The sequence below is a fragment of the Lytechinus variegatus genome, chromosome 9 (genome assembly GCF_018143015.1).
Source record: "Lytechinus variegatus isolate NC3 chromosome 9, Lvar_3.0, whole genome shotgun sequence".
In the NCBI taxonomy this organism is placed as follows: domain Eukaryota; kingdom Metazoa; phylum Echinodermata; class Echinoidea; order Temnopleuroida; family Toxopneustidae; genus Lytechinus; species Lytechinus variegatus.
In genome coordinates, this window is record NC_054748.1 from 6690185 (window position 1) to 6715994 (window position 25810).

General features: G+C 37.2%; 1 protein-coding gene across 3 annotated transcripts in view; it reads left to right on the forward strand.

Annotated features, from left to right (window-relative positions):
- The window catches only part of LOC121420995 (ets DNA-binding protein pokkuri-like), a 40532-nt gene extending 20828 nt beyond the window's left edge, over positions 1-19704 (forward strand). For 2 of the 3 annotated variants that reach the window (XM_041615564.1, XM_041615563.1), the window contains exons 2-9: positions 6779-7110; positions 7690-7896; positions 9035-9103; positions 9586-9711; positions 10108-10794; positions 11584-11715; positions 17826-18075; positions 18381-19704. In XM_041615564.1, coding sequence (XP_041471498.1) covers positions 6951-7110; positions 7690-7896; positions 9035-9103; positions 9586-9711; positions 10108-10794; positions 11584-11715; positions 17826-18075; positions 18381-18963 — 2214 coding nt within the window. In that variant the 5' untranslated portion in view covers positions 6779-6950 and the 3' untranslated portion in view covers positions 18964-19704. The remainder of the gene's footprint in view (positions 1-6778; positions 7111-7689; positions 7897-9034; positions 9104-9585; positions 9712-10107; positions 10795-11583; positions 11716-17825; positions 18076-18380) is intronic. The other variant, XM_041615565.1, reaches the window with a different exon arrangement.
- Positions 19705-25810: the final 6106 nt, after the last annotated feature.

The window sequence follows — 25810 nt, forward strand, 5'->3', positions numbered from 1 at the left end:
AGAGCTATAGTGAGCAATTAGGAAAGGGTTATCAATTATAATGACTTGGCATGGAATCAAAATTCTATTTGATGATTAAACTAGATTTCTCTGAACTGCCCCATTGAAGGATGCCAGTGATGTTATACAGATTCACTGCGTGGGTGTACGTCAGATGTGACTTCAGTTGTGACGGGTATGTAGGATTACAAGTCATGGGTGGGGGTAAGATGAATATGACTCAAATGATAAAAAATACAAAAAGAAAATGAGAATTATAATCATAATGAGAAATAAAAAAATGAATGAGTGGATGGATGGATGTATGGATGAACAAACAAATAAATGAATTAATGAATAAGTAAATGAATAGATTAATTTAATGAATTAATCAGTAACTAAATTAATCAATTAATTCCTTAACTAAAAATGAATGAATAAGCACTATTAAAGATAAGAAGATTTAAAATCCCTTTCAAATGTGTTGTACACATGTGCATATTGTTTGAAGTTTTGATCTATTCCAGAAATACATGTAGGCCTGTTTTAATATAGAAAATCAAATATAAATTTTTATTGGCATGCAGGTCAACATGGAAGCAATAAAAATAGATTTAGATAGTAAAAAAATATCATTAGCTGATATTTTGTTTTGTTTCAGTCTGTTTTATATCCATTTCCGACGATGACAATATATACATAGGCCCTAATGCTTGGTACATGCATGTACATGTTAGCAATAAACATATATATATATATATATGTACATGTAGCAAATTCTTAAATATACAGTCAAACCTATGTTAGTGGCCACCTGTCTATAGTGGCTACCTGCCTATAGTGACCACTAAAACCGATTCCCATGGAGGCAGATTGTGTGTATAAGAACCTGTCTATAGCAGCCACCTGTCTACAAAGGCCACAGTTTGTGTTTCCCTTGGGTGGTCACTATAGACAGGTTTCACTAAATAGTCAAGATTATCAAGGTGAACTTGATATTGATACTCTCAGTGACATGGTTGATTAATATTGCCATGATGATACTATGATTGACTCTAATACCAGACAAGGTCTGATGATGCAGACTAGGCTGCCATAAAGAGGAAGTGTGCCTAGGGGTTGAAATGGGAAGATTGTACAAGACATGTGGAGTCGGCACTTCATGACATGGTTGTAACATGCACACATACATGTACCATATATTCATCACTTCTGCATAATATATGCTGTATAGTGAGGAAGCAGCTTTTGGGATAGAAAATGCAAAGCCATCTGATGCAATGGAATAGTTCCTGTATTTCTCATGTGACTGTATTTGGCAAAATGGTACTACATGTAGCTGTGTTACTATTATACGTTTTATTATATTTACTGCCCATGAGGGTTATATTGTTTATATTGCCTGAAAAAGATGTGCTATTATGAGGGACTTGTGCCTGCATTTGTGGTCTAGAGACATGTGAACTGTTCTATTTGGGGTTTTTTTGGTGAAAAGGAAATGTGCAATGTACGATCACTCATATTTTTTTCTATAAGCTACAAAGTTCTGTATGTGAGCACTGACTCAAGTATTTTTTTTTTAATCAAAGAGTTCCTAGACATTTACATCTAATGCTACATGCTATGTTCTGTAAGCACAGACTCAAATTTGACACATTGACAAATCATAAACAGGTCTAGAGTGTAGACTAGACTCCAAACTCTTATGTCTGTCAGCCACAGCACAATGAGTAAATCTAGTCTCACTCCTTCAGACCCTACATTATGAACTTTGCAAAAAATAAGAGGTCTGTGCCTGCCGACTACACAACTCCAGGTATGCATGAATGCCCCCCCCCCTCCACCAGCCTCACCCCTCCCCATATCATGGCCTCTTCATGACCTACCTACATTTTTTATAGGTCATTTGACACCAATGAACCTTTTTTTTATAAGATGGGAGGGTAATTCTTGGAACATGAAACTGTTTGCTTAAACATATATACGAACTTTCATATTTAAACTACCTGCTCCCATTGTATGTCTATAAACTCCCATGACTTGTTTGATTTAAAGGGATAGATCAGTCTGATTAGCGGTTGGTTTAGATGTAAGAAATAAAAGAATCAGAGTAATTAATGAAGCTGTGGTAGATACCTGAAAGCATAAAACACTTAGGCCTAACTCTGTGCTAAAGTTATGGGGAGGCCCCCCCCCCATGTCATTTGATATGAATTCCTTGAAATACTGTTTCCTCAAAAATTGAAATTAACCCCTCAAAAAAGCTTGGAATTTGAGTTTGGCCATTACTTTCTCCCAACTCCCAGTTTTACACAATGCATATTTGGATTCATTTAAATGATCATTCAATTCACTTTCAAACGACCATGCTTGTTGTGATCATGCCATCACGAAAAGGGCAGGATTCAAAAGTGTTGGATGAAGTCTGAATTGAAAAGCTGCAAAACGAGCAGAAAAGAACAGTGACTTTCAATATTGTGTAATTTTGCAACTTTTGAATTTTGTCCTTGCCCCACATTTCAAGGCACTGCACCTCCATGTGAACCAAATCATATCATGTAGGGTATCATTTTAAACAGAATTAAATGATATATTCACTGATATCAATCGCAAATTAATATTTACTAAAACTGAGGAGGGATTATCGATCAAAGTCAGATTTCCAAACTTTATTGGAGGATTTAGTTGAGAATCTGTAAGTACCATTCATATCATGAAGCAAATGTCATACACAATTTGTGGGAAAGATATTATTCAGTCATCAAAACATTGAAAATTTGGGAATAACGGAATTTCAATTTCAGAATGTAATTAGCAAAATGCGTTTTGTTCCTAAATCACATCGTTGACCAGTCGCAAGGTGTGGAAAGGCCTCAAAACATCCCCTTATAGTATTATACTCTTCCCTTTTCTGATTTCTGTTTCATATCCTTGTTCGAAGCTTTTACCACATCCGTAGATTACTTCATGATGTTGCTGTTTTAAATTGGAAATCAAAACTTGAAACTAAACAAGTGCTTTCTAGAAAATTCCCTTACAATGAGTGTAGCAGAGTTTAAATTTATATCTATTTCCAGGGCTGGAAAGAATTATTTCCAGAAATTGCGACTTCTCTTTCTCCGAAACCAAAAAAAAGTACTTCATACTTGTACTCTTAAGAAATTCCCTCATGAATTTCTGCGACGACATACAGTACATTGATTCAAATTTGAAACTAAAAAAGTGGTTAGTAAGAAATTTCCCTATGTGATGAATTACTATAGAGTATAGATTTTGTTTCAACATGTAGCAGAGTTTTCATTAATGTTTGTTTCAAAAGGTGGACAGACATATTTCAAGAAAAAGGTCTTTATGTACTCTTTATCTCTCTCAGAAACTAAACAGAGGAAATTTCGCAATGAAGAATTACATTGTTTTTGCAAAGTTTTAATTTGACACCATGTTAAGCAACATTGTGTAAAGACCATGGAACATACATGAGGTTTTGACGAATATTATTTCTAGGGCTGAAAAGGGTCTTGTCAACTTCTTTCATCAGAAATTTCCTGAAGCCTGTATTGTAGCATTGTTTCTATCAATTCATTTCTAGTGTATTTGCTGTATTTGCTGGTATGACATGTGTTCTTATGAATAAGGGCCTAATTTATCTCGTCTTTGTAGACAAATGATAAGTAATCTAAGATGTATTCAGACTGCCTCGATCGCTAGAGTACCTGTTTAAATTAGAAGAACTTGTTCAGCCTCGAAAATACCAAAAAAAATTCTGCTTTCATACAGACCGGAGGAAGACCCTTTTGGGGTCAGTTCTTGATGCGGAGTAAGTTCTTGAAGTTACGAGCATGCGCAATACTTACGGTCTTATAAGCAGGCAAGGCGCGAGATTCAACATAAAGTCAGCAGCCACCCACGGTGTCCACGCCGAACTATATGTAGGGGAAGGCGGGGTAAGTTGTGACACTTTTTGCTTTTTGCATGTTAGAATTGATATGATTAATAATCTTGTCGAAATAAGTACCTTGCCTTGAAATTTAATTCTTCTGAAATATTTTCCACCTATATATAACTTTCTATCCCCACACTGAAAGTCATCGTGACCTTTGAAAAAAACGATGTCAAGTGGCTCAACTTGCCCCATATATGGGGTAAGTTTGAGCCACCTTCTGGGGTAAGTTGAGCCACAAAAACTATGTACAAAATGTATGAGGGGAGAACCAGCATGTCAACTTTTTGTTTAAAGTCTTTTCACTTGCTAATTCTCTGTAAATACTAACATCCTTTAAAAGGAAAAGAGCAGTCATGTAAATTTGCTCCTTTCAGCCAGCATTTCAATCGATTTTTATGGTTCGTTTGTTTTTTAAGATACATTACCATAGGAATTACCATGGCTCAACTTGCCCCATGCTGTTTGGCTCAACTTACCCCAGTCCGAACTTAGTGCGATAATTTTGTATCCACACATTTATTATGCATCCACCATATAAAAGACTATGACAAGAATGAAGATCCATACCTGGACTAATAATGTTGTTATCATGTCTTTATTATATTTAAAGACGTGTGTGTTTATAAAGCACTTATCTATTTCACACTCTTTTTTACTTTTTTTGCTGAAATTAATCTTTTTCCCTTAAAAAAAACTACTTTTTGTTTCAAAGTTGAAAACAATGTGGTGGGGTTAATGGTTATGCTATGGGTCATCAACACATGACACCACCACAATGTCTGACTCATTCATTATTGGCCTGGGGCTGGTGGCTCAACTTGCCCCTATGCTCAACTTACCCCGCCTTCCCCTACATGCTGGGCTATTAAGAAAGTTCCTGTAATTTGCTTTCATACTACCAAAATACACCCTGTACCTGCAATGTTGAAAAAATCCCTGCGAAAGTTCTTGGAATTTTGACAAGTACCTACTATTTAGCGGGTATTTCCTTTCAGGGATACCACGCATAATCTGCTTTCGCACTGCCCAAATTACCGGGTATTTTCTGATCGGGGTACATATATAGATCAGGGCAAATTTCCTGATCAGGTAATACCTGGAACTGCCGAAATTCAAGGCAGTCTTTACATTTGACTAGTCAGAGAATTATCTGACAAATATAAAGAGCACAGCCTTTGCAACCCACAAGCAGGTGTATATGTATTGTACAAATTTTATCTAGCCTAAATATATTTCAAAGCTGTCAAACATTTTGGAATAATGTTGAAACAAATTATTGACTCTTCTCCGCACTAAACTGTACTCTTTGCTCTCATCAAGGGGCGTTGAATTCTTGGAAGAATGAAAGATTAAACTTAGCCTGAACATATTTGTTTTATTAAAGTTAATAAATATTCTGCATTGCTGCCTGGGTAGGAAATAATTTTATTTTTCACAGGCTAGCTTTTTCCCACATAGGGGCAGAATTTTTTTTTTTGGGGGGGCTAGTTCTTTTATTCTAAGGGCTACGTTTTAGGGGTAATGAGCAATTATGCAGTAAAAGCAAATATCATTATCCTTCCATCATTAGAATATTGATTAAATTCTGAATAATCTTGCATTGTTCTTGACGATCTTTGGCCACATTTGAAAGAGTAGTTGCTGCAAAGCTTGCATTTTGGGGAATATTAGTAGGCAATTGGGGCCGTCATGAGGGTGAAATCGCCCATCGCCCTCATGTACATGTATTTCTAACGCTGATTTCTGCATTCTTTTGTTTTTCATACATAATTTATACAATTCTCCGATGTGATTCTTTTTTCATTTCATAAGAATCTGTTATGTTAAAGAACCATGCATCTACGAACATTATTCCAGAACACAAAGAAAGAAATCACCTATAAATAGCTCATCCGAACCCCCCCCCCCCCATTCACTTTACATTGTGCAAACAATTCCAAGAAACTTACAAGTACTTTATGATAATTGATATCAAGCATGTATGAAGAATTACAATACCCCTTGACCAATGAGCTTCTGATAAATGACAAAGGTGTTAATATCTATGTAAATATATATTTAGTAGAGTGGAGAAAAGGCGGGAGGATGCATGTAGAAGAGAGAGGAATGTCCGATAGATCAATTTGACTTTTAAGATGGGCTCGTGAAAGAGGAAATTACATTTTGGTGTGAGTTATTCATTTCCTTATTGTGGAATTATGTTGCTATGTGTGCACTGATCATAAAAGTGTGTTTTGAGATTCGTGCTTGGTCTCCATGTTGTTGAAATGTTTTGTATGAAAGATACTTGGAACTCAAAATGCTTGTAATATAATCTACAATGTACTTGTAGTTATTCGTTTAAATAAAATGTTTTCTTGCTTGCTACATGTATATCAAAATGATGCATTGTTTTGATGTAGGTCTCTCTAATTTGGTTATAATCTGTTCTTGATTCTCATGTTTTTTTTTTAGATTTAGCACATTGTATAAAGGATTAGCAATAGAAGTATTAGTATAGAAGTAAGTTGTAGTAGAAGAAGAAGTAGTGATTGTGGATTTGTGGTGGTAGAAATGGTGGTTGAAGTAGCAATAAAACATGTAGTTGTAATTTTAGAAATAATAATATGCAAAATGTATATAGGGCTTAATACAAAGTTTCTTGAAGTGCTGCATACTATTACCCCAGCTGTAGCATTGCAAACTTGATCAAGAATTAAAAAAAAATTCTTCTGACAGGGTACACATTTACTACATCAGGGTGGAGAGTGGCAAATGCAGATAAACACCTTGCTGCAGTGGAAGGTTTTTGTTTGGGTAGCCAGTATTTTTTGGTCGTGTAATATTTTTATTATTGTCTTTTTTTCAACTATGCAGATCTGTTCAGATGTGTCCATTCTACCTTATGATCTGAGGAAGATGTCTTAGGAAGCGACGCCATCTGACAGCATCTTACGAGTCCTTCAGGTTCACAAGACCAGGAACCATCCACAAGGAACTGCCCAGGACCAAGAACGATCCCACCGCTGCCACCAAAAGTCAGCTAGTCATGGAGCAGGCACCCACCAGACAGGTTCCGCACCACCAGCACCACCACTCGCCGCCTCCCATGATGCTCGGCAAGGATCACCATCAGCAGCGTCCGTCGGTCGGAGCAGAGAAGGCCAGCGATACAATGGTCCTACAGACCAATTCTCCTATGCCTACAAGTAAGGGTCAACTCTGAATCTTTATTCTTCCACATGAATCCCTCCTTGGAGTAGGATAATAATTTCTCTGACTGACATTATTCCGTTGGCAATTTTATTGCTGAATATAATGATATGTGCTTCCAACAAAGTGAGCAATTCAAATCTCTTGCCTCTTTCAAAGACAATTAAAAAAATCACCATATTGATGCCTATGAGCACTGAAATATTAAGAGGGAAAAAAAATTATTACCCACCCATAACTGCATTTGTCTTTAAGTACTGTCTATTTTTCCTATGATCATGATTAATGGTTTCAGATGCCCAGCCTCTGAAAGGCCATTGCAGGGGCTGCAGAACCAGGGGGAGGGTCTTGGTAGGCTTCAGCCACCGCCCCCACCCCACTTTCTTCAAAAACGTGAACAAACATAAAACTGACCACCTTTTTCATGTAGAAAAGAGGTCATTCTAAATGATTTTCAGACTTTTTTTGAATATCGAATGTTATAAGTGGTATCCCTGATTTATGATAGTCGGCGAAGTGATATTGTAATATTCTGTTTACTGGACTATGTTTTATTTTGGTCTATTTTTTCCTAGACCAGGACCCAGTGAAATGGTCCAGGGAGGAAGTCCTTAACTGGTTAAAATGGTGCCAAGAGGAATTCTCCCTCGACAACGTCAATGCCGAGAAGTTCACAATGAATGGGAAAGCCCTGTGCCTCATGCCCAAGCAATCATTTTGTGACCGGGCGCCGGAGTGCGGCGACATCCTCTACGAACTTCTTCAGAAACTGTTCCGTAAAGGTGAGTTTTAAAGGTGATACCCAAATGGCTTTATATTATACAGCACATATGGACCTTTAACCTGGTGGATGTTTCATAAAGCTGTTCGGAATTTAGGAATGACTTTAAGAATGACTTTGCGAATGACTGGTGATGCTTTCTTTAGGTGCTAAAATCAACGTCAGGGAAGATCTGCTGTATATCATTTGCCACAAGAAAGGATCACCAGTCATGCTTTAGTGCATATCACTGCCTAACGCATCATTGTGCGCTTTTTGAAGAAGACAGAAAAGTTAAGAACAAAAGGTGATGAAGAAAATTAAGGAAAGGATTCAAAAACTTCATTTCCTTCATCATCTTTCTTTTCTCTTGAATGGCTGGGGTTCATACCCACGGAACCCTCCACCTTCTGAATGGAAGGCAAGAGTCAAGATCCACTAGACCATGATGCTCCCACCAGTCATAACAGTAAAGTATATCCATGCTTCAGCTCCCAAGGCTATCATTGACCTTTTATTTTGGAAAGAATTCTATTATTATCATGGACCAGGAAATGAATTTTCAGCAAGAATGTTACATTCAAAACTAGGCTGTTGGTGGTAAAGCACTTTGAGCATTCTAGCTTGAGAATTCTTAGTGGTAATCGCAATCTTATGGCAATACAGTTTATGGAGGCATGGTAAATTTTCTTAAAGCTGAAAGTGATCACACATGTAATCGATAAAAAAAGATTGAACACGGAAATTAGCAGAAGTGCGATTCTTCTTTGAAAGGAGCTGTTTGAAACGTTTTTCATTTGAAATTAGTGGCGGTCAGAAGCAGTGTTTTATCACGATGAGTAGTGGTCAGAAATCTTCTGTGCAAGTTGGACCATCCACTGCCGACCATCATAGCTATAATACTGGACATTTTGCACAGTTAACATTGGTTTTTAATGACGTTTTCAAATGTTTTTTTTCATTTATCTCATGATGGCTCAATCTTTTATCTTTGAATGTGGTTTGAAAATAATTGAAGATGGGTTGTTTTTTGTGGTATATTTGGATGATACATTATGGCTCAACATGTTTTCTGAATATGTACAAGCGTGAGGTACATGATTGTATATTATTATGTAAAGATTTAATATCTATGTTCTTTATGAATATTTTTTTTCCAGAATGTCGGTTTTATCATCCGAATTCTTCAGAACCGCGAAGCTCGCCAGACCCTCAGTTTAACAGAATAAGTAAGTCAACTTGAACCTTAAAAGGAAACTCATGAAACAATGAAAATAGTTAAAAACAGAGTACACTGAAATTCCCTGAAAATTACAAACATAGATAAGCACACATGGGCACACATATTAATCATTGTTTGGAAGATTACCTGTCTACTTTCAAAATTCCATACTTGCTTTTCCTACTACTTTATATTACTGAGTAGTTACTGATTCTTTTGCGGTTATGTTTAGCTAAAATCATTTTTTTTTTTTTGTTGAATAATGAAATGAAAAAAATATGAAAATTCATATTTTTATTGTTCAGAATAGAAATCTGGAATAGAAATACTCCGAAAATTTATTTCGCCAAATTAGTAGTGGGCCTGGCAACCTCTGCATAGCACCAGATAGATGTTGCTCTATCCCTTAAATCATTGATTGCTATGAAACCCATGATTTATAACCATTACTGGAAGTCATCTTCAACATCATATTCCTTCCCTTTGAAGGTGGATCTTCGGAAAATCAGAACGTCTCGGGATCTTCGCAAGAAACGCTGGGATACCAAGGGAACTTGACGATACCCCCCTCCAACTCCAGTCCCCGTCTACCAATTGATCTTTCCGCGCAGCCAGGTACGTACTCTATTCAATACTGTAGAGTCATTCAGGATATTTCATGTACACAATTGTAGATTTTGATTTTTATTCTATTTTTATTTTTTATTAATAGTTCAGTGCTGGTCAGAAAAATCCAAATTGAATCCTTAAACATGATTGTTGATTAGCTCTTTTAAAGACTCAAAACTTGGAAAGTGTTTCATGAAAAGTTTTGTCAGTGAAATTCACCAACAATTTTATTCTGAGCCAGTCAGAAGTAAGGATTCCAGTAGCTTATAACAATATTCAGTATTAAAGATCACTGACAAAAACACTCCACCAACACTGATTTTGTCATTTTACTCAACCTCGAAAGAGAGATATCGAAAGAGAAATTCCAAAAGCAGTTATTGTTTTATTGTTTTATTTCAGAAAAGCCCAACACCCCATGCAGTGATTCAGGTCACAGTTCGCCCGACACGGCAGAGGACCTACGACTAGCCGCAACCAACAACCCGGCTTCTGCGCCCCACTACCGCCGTCAAAACGTACCCCCCATGATCACCCTCACGTCGTCAAACCGGAGCTCACCCCAGCGCATGTTCGAGAAACAGTCCCCGCGACACCTTGGCGGGAAAAGCCTCCAGGACGGTCTGAGTGAGTCGGTGATGGATACCACCGCAGTGCCGCCTTCTCCGACGAAGCGACTTCGGATGGAGTATGGCCAACCTGGCGGCGTCGCGTCCGCATTCCCGCAAGTCAACACAGGTCACATTGAGCTCCGGCATCGCGCCAACACGGCAGAGCGGATAGAGCAACATAACCTGCATCAAGGTTCGCACCAGAGCCTGCATCCTCACTCGCATCCGCGGCTCCTCGGGCGACGGAGATTGAGCTCCGACGACGGACTCGCCACCGGGAGAGCCCCGTCCACGTACGGAGTGGAGCGACACAGCACCGGAGCCTTGATCGGTATGGGAGGACTGTATAATCATAGCGGTTTACCAACGCTTCAGGTGCCATGTACGGTACCTAGTCTAGTAGCAGGGTCAGCGATTCTTTCCAGGTTACAGCAAAGGAGAAATAGCACAGGTGGTGCAGAAGGTCAGTTCAATGCAGGCAAGAACTGAATATTTCATTTTCAGAGGCTACTTCTTGTAACTTACTTCCTAAATCTGCAACATTGAATAAGCTTTCATATTGCAATGAATTGGTAGTTTCCAGAGCTCTTTTTAGCATTTCGGGGGCTAAATCGCCCCGAGCCTCCGTTTTAATTTTTCCCTGGTTCTATGTATTTTTGAAAATTAATCACAACATCAAAAGGCTCTGAATCAGAGCTGTATTTTAAAGCTTCACCTTCATGTAGTGTCCCCAGTTTTGTGAGGTATGGAAAATGGAAGAAATTTACGCAATTCATAGAATTTCATTGGAAACGCATCAATTTTTTAGATGAATCAGTTTAAGCATACAGTTAAAATCTTGAATATCCAATAAGACAAAACTGTACAAAGATAAAACTTTTTCTAAAGTAAACAATCTACCCAGCAAACCTACCAGTAGCGAACCCTGACCCGGAGGAGACAAAGCTTTGAAGGGGCACTGTATTGTTTGTGAACAATGTTGTGCCCCTACAATGCTTTGTCTCCTCCGGGTCACGGTCCGCCACTGAAACCTACTTGCAGTATATTGCATTCATTTGCCGAGCTTTATTTGCATAGAAATTTACATTTTTTTAAAAAAAGATTTTCAATATCTACTATTGCTTTACCTAATATGTTAGTTCATGTACATGACAGCAAGCACCATAAAATGTAATGTTTAGAACCATGGTGCTTAGAATAGGATTAGGGTTTAATAACAATCACGACTTATAGTTAGATTTTATTGTAATTGCCTCTCTTGACCCAGGTATAGGTGATAATCTCGGTCAGAGCCCCCATCATCCCGGTAGCATCTCGTCAATGCCGCGGCGACGGAGCATGGATCCAGACGATGTCTTTCTCCTCGACGAGGATGGGTTCGAGACACGTAAAGCTGCAGGTAATAGATTATTTTGGCGCAAATCAAAAGTTTATACATCAATGTATTAAGAATACCTACTGATTATCCAAGCGTGAAGGCATACTACATAAATATGGTATCAAATTGTTTGGGAGAAGAAAATCTTTCAGGCAATATATTTCATTACATATTTTTTCTTTAAATTGGGGATTTATGAGGTGTCAAGTTTTTTTTTTATTCACTCGGTAGTTGCCATTTTCTTGGTTTCCTTTTCCTTCTCACACATGACCTTAAACGAAACTCTTATGCCAAACTAGGGCTTATAAAACGAAGCTTTGCGATTAATCATACATTTGTAAGATTGATTGCACCTAATTACCAAATAATACAATCAATGGTTAAAATCTTTTCTGCAATCAATTTTGAAGCTTTGTGCAAGGAGACTTGGGTCTTACAAAGAGTTACGATTCATCCGATCAATCGTAACTATGGACGGCCAGCAACGTCAACATGTATTATTCATGTTTGTTCAAAATATTTTCTAACTATGATGTATATTCATGCATTCATTGTTTTCTTGAAAATTCACTGTGCTTCTCTTTGTTTACTAAGGACATTGTGCAGATTTCCTATAGAAAAAAAATTTATGACACTGATGGATTTTCATAGAGTTACGATTGATTGGATCAATCGTAACTCTTTGTAAGACGGGGCCCTGGGTCCCATTGTATATTGTGATTTACATGTATTGGATCAATGTCAACTAAGTATATAAAAATCCTTCATTGTCATAATTTTCCCTACGGAGAATTTGTACAATGTCCTTCATAAACAAAGAGGGTTACACTTAGAAATTGTCAAGACAGTGATGAATGCATGAAAGGGGTGGTCCAGGCTGGAGATATTTCTATCTCAATAAGTAGAGTAAAATTAACAGAGTAAAATGCTGAAAATTTGATAAAAATTTGTTAGCAAATAACGAAGTTACTAAATTTTAAAGAATTGCATGATTTCACTGAAACAGTTCTAGGCATGTCATTATGAATTTCCATTAGGTAGGCTGTGAATTTTACTCTATTTATTTAGATATAAATGTTTTCAGCCCGGACCATCCCTTTAATCATATCTAGAAATTTTTTTGAACACGGATTTCAGATTTCGACATTGCTGGCTTTCCATTGTTGTGGTTGATGGGATGAATCGCAACTCTTTCGTGAGAAGTATGTCCGAGGGAAGTGTTCCCGGCAAAGCCGACAAAATCCCCAAGTTCTTAAAATAGCAACACTTCCCCTTGTGGTTACTGAACATAATGCACGTACACAAACAACCTTTGTGGTTTGCAGACAAGTAGATGATGATGAAATAATTCTTCCTGATGATATGGTAGAATCGTTGTAGGCTAGGTTCCAGTGATAAATAATTTTTTCCAAGAATCATAGTAAAGAGAAATCTAATTCATGTAGAGGATGATGAACAAGTTCTTCTTGATGAAATGGCAGAATTATTTTAGGTTTGGTTCAAGCAACAATTCAAGTTGTCTCAGAATCATATTTTTAAAAAAATGGAATGGGAAACCTCTATTCATGCACTTATTAATGGCATTTATTATCTGTATGCAGGTAATGCACTCTCAACAAAATGTTATGATTTATTGAAATTTAGAATGCTGACCTTAATAATATGGATCTCAGTGTCAATTTTGCTCATTATGCAAGGAAATGATTATTGAACTATTTATACATGATGTACTTTGGAGCCTCTACACTGTTGCTCCTTCGCCATGGAAACCTTTGGAAAATACATATATTCACATTCCGAAATTATACAACTCCCAAGAATGTTCTGTAATCTGATTGGTCCAAATCGGATCACATGATATTCAGTGAATTGCACTATTGCATCCAAAATGCGCTATCCTGCACTCTGACGTCCGAGTGCAGGATAGTGCTAGTTCTGGAATTATCTAGAATTTAGATCAAATATAGCATTCGGGGCAACTCAGTAGAGGGGGGTATAATACAAACAATACATGCATTCTTGTGCATAGAGGACCTCGTGCAGTATATCCATTGCCTCTTCTCCCACATCGTTCATTATTTGGCTCTGCATGCACGCTTATGTGCATTATTTGTATAATTTTGTGTGGGGCAATTCCATAAAATGCACATTTAAACCCATATGTATTCCTGATATCATTTGTCTCCAATTTCTGATTCTTATGAACATCTGTAATGCTCTTGAGTCTTGAATGATCAGGGGCCCGTTGCAGAAAGAGTTGCAATCAATCACAACTCTAAAAATCATGTGCATCTTGATTTCCAACCAATAAACAGCGCCCATTTGAGACTTGCACTTGATTTTTTGACTTGCGTTTGAACGCAGCTCTTCCTGCAACAGACCCCATGACTTTGATAGGCAGAACTCAGAGGTGAAGTAAGCAAGAGAAAAATGGGGGCCGGATGTAAAAAAAAAAAGGTTGCGCATTTTATTGATTTGCCCTTTGATTGTAAGAATATTAAAGAATATTGACTCTAGGATACCCCTGCCCACTAGTGTACCTATGGGGGGGGCAGTCTGCCCCCCTGATGAGTTACAACCCATGCAATGGACGTATCCCTGCACCCCCCCTGAACTTTAAGACCTTTTTTTTTGCTTGTCAAATTTTTGGGTGGACGAATTTGCTCCCCCCCCCTTTGAAAAATCCTAGGTACGCCACTGCCCCTGCCATCAAGTACGAGTATTTCTCTGAACATATTTATTAAAGAAGTCTGAATGATTAGACTAGATGTACTTGGCAGAAAGTGAGTGGTAGTGTTTTCCAGACAGTTTTCCAGGAAATCTGTATGCATGTCTTTCCTACATTTCTTGTGCAGTGGGCATTTTCTAATTCAAACATCACTATATATGTCTACATGACATATAAATCTGTATACATGTATAAATGTCCATGTACATGTAATTGTAAAATATATTTTCTCTCTCTCTCTCTCTTTTAAACACTTCCACATTTCACTTTCATGAGGTATATTGAGCCCTGCAATTCAGGGATTATTTTTCTTGTATTTTTTCACAATTGTGCATTATATATATTTTTTTCAGTTGGATTGTAGACAAAGTGAAGCAGGTTTTACTTAGAACTCGACAGATCTGTGTTGAATTTTTCTCATGAATCCTTCCCCTAAAAAGCAAAGCAAACATGGGAAGAAATATTATTTCCTGTGATTCAAAGAAATGGTTCGTTTTAGTCAGCAGAGTCTGCCTAAAGTGAACCTTCCTGCATCCTGGCAGTATGCCACAAAGTGACGCAAACACATGCCAAAGTCGCAAGGTGTGAGCCAGCTAGGCTGAAATAGCCGTTGGTCCGATGACCCGGGTTTAATCCGCATTCGAGACCCGTCAACTGAAAGGGGTACTGTGGTTTATGATGAAGGATTAAAATAAAGTTGTGTTTCCGTTTTGGTACTTCTGCAAAATAGATATCCTGTTAATGCCATATCGTGGGAGATATTCTGGGAAAAGCAATAGATAAACAATTATCAGAAATATGGAGGAAGAATTAGAATGCTTTAATACGTAGTGCTAGGGGAAATGAACAGAGCATTTATGCTCATATTGTTTTAATGCGATCATACATTCCCGGCGCTTAATGGCTTTTCAGGGTTAGGAAACAGTATTCATGTATGAGCTCTTAGACGGTGTTTGGAGTAGGTTTTAAAAGGGAAATACTTGTTTATATAGTTTCATGTGCATACTATGAATGGTATACATGGTGACGTATAATCATGAGAGCATCAGTGTTATGCCCCTCCCAAAGCTCAAAAAAAAAATCTAAAGGCCACCGCACACCTTACGACTGCTCGCGATCCGATTTTGGAACAAATCGCATTTTGCTAATTTTCTGAAAATGTGAATGGAGCATATAATTTTATTTGAGGTTAAAATCAATTGAAAGAATACTAATATACATGTAACCATTTTGAAAGATTGCAAGCTTTTGTTTTGGAGTAAAGGCCAAATTAGTTTCAAATCGTAGCCAATCGTACGACTGCTATGACGTCATTACGACTAGATATTATATTCGCTTTTATTCTATGAAGGAAGGTAGCGTAGTCACAGATTTGAACATAGGTATTCGTACGATGATTTAGAATATTACACGGTAAGATATTCCAAGTCGCAATATTTGCATCAAATTCTAATACATTTTATTCTGAAATCGGGTCGCAGACCAGTCGTAAGGTGGGTGGTCGCCTTAAAGGAAACCGAAACCTAAGAAAAGAGGCGTTCTTATTGGAAAGAGTAAAATGAAAGGAACAATTTAAAAAAAGTTTCATCAAAATCGGTTATGAAATGAGTAAGTTATGGACGATTAACTCTCCATTTGTTTTGTACACAAATTTTCAGATTTTCCTCATTATCTTTCAAGTTGCATCTTGCCTCCTTCTGAGCACAACATATGTCATGGGAAAATATAATCCACACCATATATGTCAAGGTCAGGAGGTGATTTGTAAAATAAAGGGGAAAATCTGAAAATATGTGTACAAAACAAATGGAGAGTTGTCCACAAAATCAGCCATTTTGAAGCACGTTTGCCAATTTAAGGATCCACATAGAAAGTACAACAAGACTTTTTAATCTTCCATAACTTGCTTATTTCATAACCGATTTTGATGAAACTTTTTGTAAATTGTTCCTCTCATTTTACTCTTTCCAATAAGATTGATTCTCTTCTTGGGTTTTGGTTTCCTTTAATAGATATAAGAGTACCGAACTGATGACCTCATGAATACATACTTAGCCCCATTGAACTCAATGTATTATTGGCCTGGTTGTAAAAGTAAAGGACCAGGGGTGGTATTCTGAGGTCATTTTATCTTTAAAATATTTTATTTTATCTCTTAAAATGAAATTGGTATTCTGAGATGACATTTTATCTCTCAGATAAAATTTACAATTTTATCTTGCGTATAAATTTTATCTTGCGTAACTTTTAATGATACGCAACAAAACAGTGCCTGCGTAGACAAAGGCATCGCGTATCTGGGTATTGCAACGCAGATGATGTGCTTGCGCCCAAGATAGTTTGAAGAAAAAATAAAAATAAACTTAAAAGAGGGTAGGGGCTATTTTATCTCCGCGACGTTGATTTCACCAATATTTCTAGGTGAATTAACCCCAAATGTTGACATGAAAATGAAGAAAAATTATATATTTATTAAGAATAACACCTTAACGTTATTCCTGTACAATAAGAAAGTATTTCATAAGACTTGTCTTTACTAATATTGTCTTTGAAATGATGCTTGAAAAGATGCGATACAGACCTCGAAAAAGATGAGAGCATTGTCCTTTTTGTTAAAAAGAAATCTCTGTAAAGACGCGCGAGCGTATAGTGCAAGCGTATTTGAAGTCAAAAATTAACGCAATCTCACTCCTTTGCCACACCTCCTTGTGGAATGGATTTCCATTGGTTGACTGACACGAAAGAGCTATAATAGCGCGTTTCTAATTGGATATTGATTAAAAAGTAGGTGTGTCTTACAGAGATAAAATGAAGATAAAATGGTTCTCAGAATACCAATTTGGAGATATTTTAAGGGCATTTTATCTCACTGATTTTAACGGAGATAAAATATTTTATTTTATCTGAGATAAAATGGATCTCAGAATACCACCCCTGGCCAATTATTTATTTTGTGAATATTTTGACAAAATTTGATTTTCGTAATAAAAATTTCAGCATTTTTGCTCGCTCGCAACGTTTTATGAATTGGAACAAATTACAAGGACAGTCAGCGGTCCAGTATGTAAGTAAAATCCAAGAAAGATGGCTTCCAAAAATGGAGTCTAAAATGACTGCTGTTACTTATAAATGGACATACTTTATTTCAATCCACCTGGGAGATGTGGATTGGGTGTCTACAATGTGATTTCAAATGTTAAATAATACATATGGACGGGTTACAAGGACAGTCATTTGTTCGGTTTTACAAGTACAAATTCCAAGATGGCTTCCAAATAATGGGGTCTTACAAATGGACATACTGTAGATTATTCAAATTCCCTGTGTCTTGCCTTGATCACTGCTTGTATACTTATCAGTATATGATCATCTTTCTTAATCTTTAATCTGTCTTTGGAAATAGGCGGGGATTGTCGCCTTCTCTGGGACTTCTTGGTCCAGCTCCTAAAGAATAAGACCTACATGCCATACATCAGATGGGAGGACCGGCGGGAAAGGGTCTTCCGGATCCTGGACCCAGTCCAGATCGCCAATCTCTGGGGCCTGCAGAAGAACAGGACCAACATGACCTATGAGAAACTCTCGAGGGCGCTCCGGTACTACTATAAGATGGGGATTTTGCAGAAGGAACAGGGCCAGAAGCTTACTTATAGGTGTGTAGTCCCAGTCATAATGAAAAATGTTGTATTATCATTCATAATAAAAGTAATAAGCAATAAGGGAGGTTAAGAACTCTACAAAATGTCAGAGAATCAGCTGAATTGTAAACTTATACAAAGGGAATGGAATTTTTTTTTTTTTATAATTTAGATCACTTTTTTAGCATGCAACGATGCATGACTCCACCCTTATACTACAGAGTAAGTATTTTCTTTCTATGTTGCGTAGTGGGATTTTTTTTGTGCAATTACATTCAATGCTTTCTTAACGACACAATTCTTAAATTCTATTGCTTCAGGTTTTTGCAAGACCCTAAAGATATTGCCAACAGCCAACGCTTCTCAAAGATGGCCCGAAATAAGGACAATCCAGAACATTCCGAGGTAACGGGATCACCGGCCTCACCAATCCATCACTTCTCGACGGCGTCGTCGACCTCGCCGCTGGTCATGTCATCAACCCCTTCGACAGCGACGTCGATGTCAATGCAGTCATCAGCCATGATGTCCTCAACGATGTTGCCCTCATTGATGACACCCTCATCGCTTGGTTCAAATAGAATGTATGGTCTGCCCACTCAAGTTCCGCACTCGACGGAGCGCCTCTATCCCGACCACGAAGACTCATGTCAAAGTTCATCCATAGGGCAGAGGTCATCCGTTCACATGGCCTCGACCTCATCCACCCCCTCCCCATCGCCACCTGTAACTGGCGATGACCCTGTCGCCGTCGCGACGCATCAGATGGAAGGCGTGTCCATGATGGCGCTGACAGCACAGTGGCAAGCCGGTAACTCTGGAACGTCGGATACCAAAGTTGAAGGGTTAAAGGTCAAAGAGGAACCGAGAAGTAGACCCCAGTCACCGGAAATGGAATGCTAAACAAAAGCATTGGACAATTTGTATTGCATCAATTGAGATGTCTGTTTTGTGGCATCAAGATGTCATTACTGACATACATATTCACAAAGAATGTTATAAACCTTATGCACCTCATAAATCAGAACATAATCCAAAATTTGGAAATCATGTAATTGCCGATTCATAGCTGTGTTTTGTAATACTACTACGACTACTAATAATTATACTTCCTTGTAGAGTCTGCACTGATCAATGGCTTAATCAGATCTCTGTAAGCACTCTACAATATTGCAGCATAATTGTATTACAGTGAAACCAGTCTGCAAAGACCACGAAAGGAAGTCAAGGAAAGCAGCCCATAAAAGCAAGTAGTCTTTATGGGCAAGTTCTTGTTACAGGGGCCCCGTCTTACAAAGTTATAATTGATAAGATCAACCTCAACTTTATTGAAATCCATCAATGTCATGATTTTTTCCCAAAGGAAATTTGCACAATGTCCTTTGTGAACTAAGAGAAGTACACCAAATTTTCAAGAAAAGGATGAATGTATGAATATGTATTTTAGATGTTGACATTGCTGGCTTTCCATAGTTGTTGCTGGTCATATCTATCACAACTCTTTATAATAAGGATGGAAAGCACTGTTGTTGTTTTTTTTTACAAATGGTCATTTTATAATGCACCGTACATGTATATTCCACACATTGGCGTCAGCGCAGAAGATTATCCTTTGTTCATGGGGGGCATCTATTGTTCTGCTCCCCCCCCCAAATACAAAAGATAATCCTCTGCTCCGCTGCCTATGATGCCACACATAACTTTGAAACCCCTAAAGAGAAACCTGTCATTAAAATCCCATCAAAATCAAGGATTCCTGGTGGGTGTTTCAGCCGTGTTTAAGCCGTTCGTCCCAAAATCAGTAATTAGTCTTGAAATTGATTATTATGGCAACTAAACTGGGGGCCGTTTCATAAAGCTGTTCAGAAGTTAAGAGCGACCTTAAGAACAACTGGTGATGCTTTCTTACTTGCTAAATAATCACCAATGAACATTTAATGGTAAATGTCATTTACCCCAAGAAAGGACCACCAGTCATTCTTAAAGGCACTCTTAACTTATAAACAGCTTTATGAAACGGTCACTATTTTTAGTTACCATAATAAACTGGCCCTTACTATGAAATGCAAAGTTTCAAATTAATTACAAGACTTATAACTGATTTTGGGACCTACAATTGATTTGCAATAGTAAGAAGGGGGGGGCGGGGTGTTTACAATTTGGTCCATTCATTGTGTACATTCACAAATTACCTGTTACCAGATGTTTTGATAGTACGAAAAGTTGCTGGGCAGTTAGGCATATTTAAATGATGATCATTACTTCAATTATTCAACCTGCAATTACCCGGCATATAATAATAACTTATGTATATATCGTTATTGGCAGAAAATATTATTGCAATTTAATAAATGAATTTTCGCACTTGCGTGCACCACATCACAAATTTGATATTTAAGGATTTATGAAATCATGTATTGTTTATTTATGAAAATGACAGTTTGTTGTGCTCTGACGTTACAGAGTCTGCCATGAACTGGTATGCAGATTGATTGCCTAAACTAAGCCAAAGTTTCACTTTTTATTTGGAATTCAATAGTCATGTTACTTTTGTCATATTCAGAGTTGAATTACTGCCTCAAATGAGCTTATTTCAGCATTAAAGTGAGGGAATGAAAAAAGAATTTTTATCTGCATGCACTCTTGACACTAAAATCAAAATATTAAGCTCACACATTTTAGACACAAGTGTATAAAGAAATTTTTTGCAACCTTCTGTTATCTTGAAAACAGTTTTAAAAAATCAGCTGTTATGGTGTTTACTAGAACAATTGAAACTGCATTTTTTGTATACCGCTGGAATTCCTCTGCACAACCAGAATTTACTGAAAGTCTTGCTGCAAAATGTATTAGTTTAAGTCACAATTCCTACATATTGAAAAAAAAATACATTGTTCGAGTGAAGTCAAGCGTCCATGACATAACTATGGACAATGGCATGCAACTGTTGATAATTGATGTTCTAATCATATCTGTGCAAAAAGGTTTTTAGCATCTAATTTTGACACATTATATCCACAAAGGAATGCATTTAGCCCTACAAATTGGTGCATTGTATAAGATCGTTTCCGTTTGGAAACGCGGAATAGTTGCTACTAAGAGCACTTCTGTAAACCGCTCTGCTTTTGTAAAGAATTCTGTCACCTCAGTGCAAAAAGACCCTTGGCATCTATTTTCACACATCATATCAACGAAAGGATGCATTTAGCACTACTACCAATTTGTGCATCTTGTCAGATATTTCTGCTTTGATCAAATGCCTGAAATTCCACTAATAGCACTTTTTTAAGAGAATTTCTTCACATCAGTGCAAAACAGCCCCTTGCGTCTTTTTTCACACCTAACATCCAGGAAGGAATGTTTTTGCTGTCCACATCCAAACATTGCATAAGAGCATTTCTTTGCCGATACAGTGGGCCTTTCCGTGAAGAAGCGTTGAGTTGACTGTTTTTATGTCATAAATCAGCAAACACTGGTAAACTTGTCGAAGCCGTTATTTCACATAAGAGTATTATAATCATGATTCAATAAAAAAAGAGATGGCAATATTGAAATTTTGATTTCTTTATAGATATGTACTTTTGATATGTTATTCAATGCAAATGAGGTGATTCGATGAAGTTAATTTCAATGGACATCAGTGTGGTATATTTAGAGAGTTTAGCCAAGTTTGTCTAATGTAATTTTGTTTAAAATCCGGGGGGGGGGGGGGTCACAAAGACTTAAGTGTGATTCTTTTAGGGTGTTGCAAGAAACTTGCAATTGATTGCAGGTCAAGTTCGGGTCCTGAAATTAATAAGTCTTGCAATTGACAGCAAATTTACAGTTTTACAATTTACAGTCACAAAGACTTCAGTGGGATTGTTTTAGGGTATGCAAGAAACTTGCAATTGATTGCAGGTCAAGTTCGGGTCCTGAAATAAATCATAAGTCTTGCAATTGACTGCAAATTTACAGATGATCAGTTGTCTTCTTGCATCAATAAAAATAAATTTATTTACTTTATTTAAAATCAATCTATCACTTGTAAATTTGCTACTGAAATATGCAATTAATTGCAAATATTTTCTTGCAACACACCCCTTAGACTCATGCTTAAATTCTGACGTGCACATGATATGAAATCTTGTCGATTAATACGCAGTAGTGTGCGTCCTCTTCAGAGAGAAATACCAGTAGTTGCAGTGAACGCTGATTTCATGAGAAAGTCTGTAAAACAAGGCTTAATTGTCAGTATATCATCAAGGATCTAGAACTGGAACAGTTACATAAACTGAACTTTGTGAAATCTTGAAATCTACGCTGAAAAATGTTCACACTGAAGATCACCAACACAGGTAAGCGCATTATTGCTCTGAATGTTGGGCCCGACGCTTGACCTGAATCCTGTGCTTATTTGCTGATTTCTCAGCAATTACACAATTTCTTCCAGAATCCTTTGGCACATATGTTTTGTTTATACAAACAAGACTTTGGTGGTCATTTCATTGGATTCTGTATGAACTCATTTTGATATCGTTACTTAAACTGGCATTTACCTTTAAGCATGATTTGGCCAATGCGGTGATGAGTTTAATACTGCATGCAAGTGGAAATTTAAGCGTTGCTCAAACTTTGAGCCACTTTGACAAAGTCACACTGAACTGTTTGTGAAACAAAGGTCACCACCGGTCATTAGTAAATCTACGCATTAATCCACCAAATAAATGACCGGACACGTATGTGCGCAACCAGTTATATCTTGTGGACCCACTTCACCGTCTTATAAATATACATTCACACCTGTTTAAGAGGTAAGAAAGTATGAACAATACACGTTTGTTGTAGTGCATTTTATAGGGGAGATAAGTTGTGATCATAATTTAAGATTTTATATTTATTGTATTCCAATTGTACACTCAGAGAAATAATTATTGTGATAACCAAAGATTTCACGTCGTGTTGTTTGCCTTTTGTGTGTGGTGTATGGATTGCAATGAGGAAGCCAACTCGTGTGATGATATCATGTGCAAGGAAGTACCAGTAGAAGACCTAAAAGCAAACAGTTATGTTGCCCTTATATGCCCAGAATCGGAAAGTTGGTCGGTCGTCCATTTTTCTTTTTATTTATTTCTAAAATACCTACATGTATGGTGATGCGCTGCGCTTGAAAAGAAAATCATGCACGGGATGGCTCATTTAAATGCAGTCAAACATGTCAAAAGTGTTTTTTTAAGCAATTGATTACAAATTTTTATCAAATTGTTTGCCCAAATCTTGCGTTATCTCCACAAAACTTTGCATGTATTTTTTTGGGTCTGCCAAAGAAAAATAGTGACCGTTTTTTTTTTTCGGACCCATCGGGTGAAGGCAACATAAACTGTTTCTTCTTTTTTTGGGGGGGGGGTTGAAAGATATGACAAAGAGAGAGGAAATGAGGACTCCCAGTTATTTTTTTTCAATATAGCCAAACTATTTAAAGCACTTTATTTACATCATAAAATTTGGATTTTCTTCTTCATTTTGATATCAAACAAGATCTTCATATTATCTACTATTACGGCACCATTTTTAAAATCTCCTTTGAAATCGTTTCATGAAATGCATTTTCATTCACTCTCTATCGGTCTCCTTTTCGTATTTTCATTCACTCTCTATCGGTCTCCTTTTCGTATTTTCATTCACTCTCTATCGGTCTCCTTTTCGTATTTTCATTCACTCTCTATCGGTCTCCTTTTCGTATTTTCATTCACTCTCTATCGGTCTCCTTTTCGTATTTTCATTCACTCTCTATCGGTCTCCTTTTCGTATTTTCATTCACTCTCTCTCTATCGGTCTCCTTTTCGTATTTTCATTCACTCTCTCTCTATCGGTCTCCTTTTCGTATTTTCATTCACTCTCTATCGGTCTCCTTTTCGTATTTTCATTCACTCTCTCTCTATCGGTCTCCTTTTCGTATTTTCATTCACTCTCTCTCTATCGGTCTCCTTTTCGTATTTCGTGCCACCCTTTGAATCCATACCAAAGGAAAGACTAAAAATAGATTGTGTAATAAATCTAAGTTTCATTTTAGCACACCGCCATCCTGTTGTGATACAATCCATTTAATAACAAGTACCCTTTTCTCAGAAAGACGTAAGAATCGCTTCACCTCACCGCAATTTCGTAATTCTTTTGGAGGATATAGCTTGAACATTTACTGTGGAACAATTACTATATGATGTAAACTTTACAGACATGTAGTGATTCTGCTTTTGGAAGCTTCAAAATCTCACTAATTATCTGGTTATTTTTCAGACGACCTTTTTCTCTTGCTCTTAGTCCCTTGGGCTATTTATTCTTTATTTTGTCAATTTATATGTCTCTTTATGGGCAACAGGCAGGGGCGGATCCAGAATTTTGCAAAAGGGGAGGGGGGACATTTTCCCGATGACAACAAAAAAAGGTCCTCACTTGTGTACAAACGCCATATTCTTATTAAAAATATTTGCTCTGACTTTCAAAGGGGGGGACACTTGTGTAAGAACGGTATATTTACATAAAAATTTTTGATTTGGTGTCAAGAGGGGGGGTGGGGGGCATGGGCCGGTAGTGCCCCCCCTGGATCCGCCAGTGGCAACAAGCATTATCATGTGCATTAGGACATTTCACGCGATGCTCATGTAGATAATCGGGTTCAAAGCAGATTCTCCCATTTATTTTTTTGTGGAACAAGATGTTTTTAAATCTTAATACATGTACATGTACTTTCAACAACGGAAAATAAAATGTTCACAGAATTGAACAAAACTTACACAGAATTATAAACACTACAAATAAATGTTATCTGCTAAACATTTTCTCTGGAAAAAGTATAACTGAGTAATGAGCAAATGAAGAAAATTTCATGGAAATAATGCCCATTCGTTTATAACGTGGTCACTAATGACCATCCTGTATTCGCTACACCTGGGGGCCGTTTCATAAAGCTGTTCACAAGTTAAGAGCGACTTTAATAACAACTGGTCAACCTTTCTTACGCGATTAACCATAGCCAATGAATACATGTATTCCATTTCCAAAAGAAAGGATCACCAGTCGTTCGTAAAGTCACTCTTCACTTACAAACAGCTATATGAAACACCCGCCAGGAAAAGCATGTGGTAATGAATATACAATTTTTTAAAAGCCTGAATTTCTTTAAAATCAAACTTTGTTGTTCTAAAGGTAAACATTGTGGCATATGAAGACACTTTAGGATTATTTCCAACCATTTCCTATCGAAATTAGATTTAATGTCAGTCCTCCTTCGTTCTCTTTATTTATCCTGCTCTCTCCTTTTTTCTAGCTTCTCCACTTCTTCTTTTTCTTCTCCTTTTTCTCCTTTGCTAGCTTGTCTTACTTCTCTTTGTATTCAAGAACTAAAACTTGGATTTAATGGCCCGTATTCTGAAGTCGGGTTTAACTTAAACTCAGGTTTGAAGTTGTGGTTTAAGTATGGACAGCCAAATGTATCAAAATTTTTATGTTTCTTATATTTACTGTGCTCAGTCCTGATTCATCGATGGTGAAGGCAATTATCTATCTACCCTTCCTATAGACAAATACAAATGATTTTAGAGCCAAATGAGCTGAAATGTGACATCTCTACTGTTAGTGATTTATGTAACAATTGGCTGTCCATACTTAAAAATAACTTTAAACCTGAGTTTAAAGTTAAAACCGACTTCAGAATACAGGCCAGAGTCATTAGCCCTCCCTCATTCCCTTTCATTTCCTCCTCTCTCCTCCT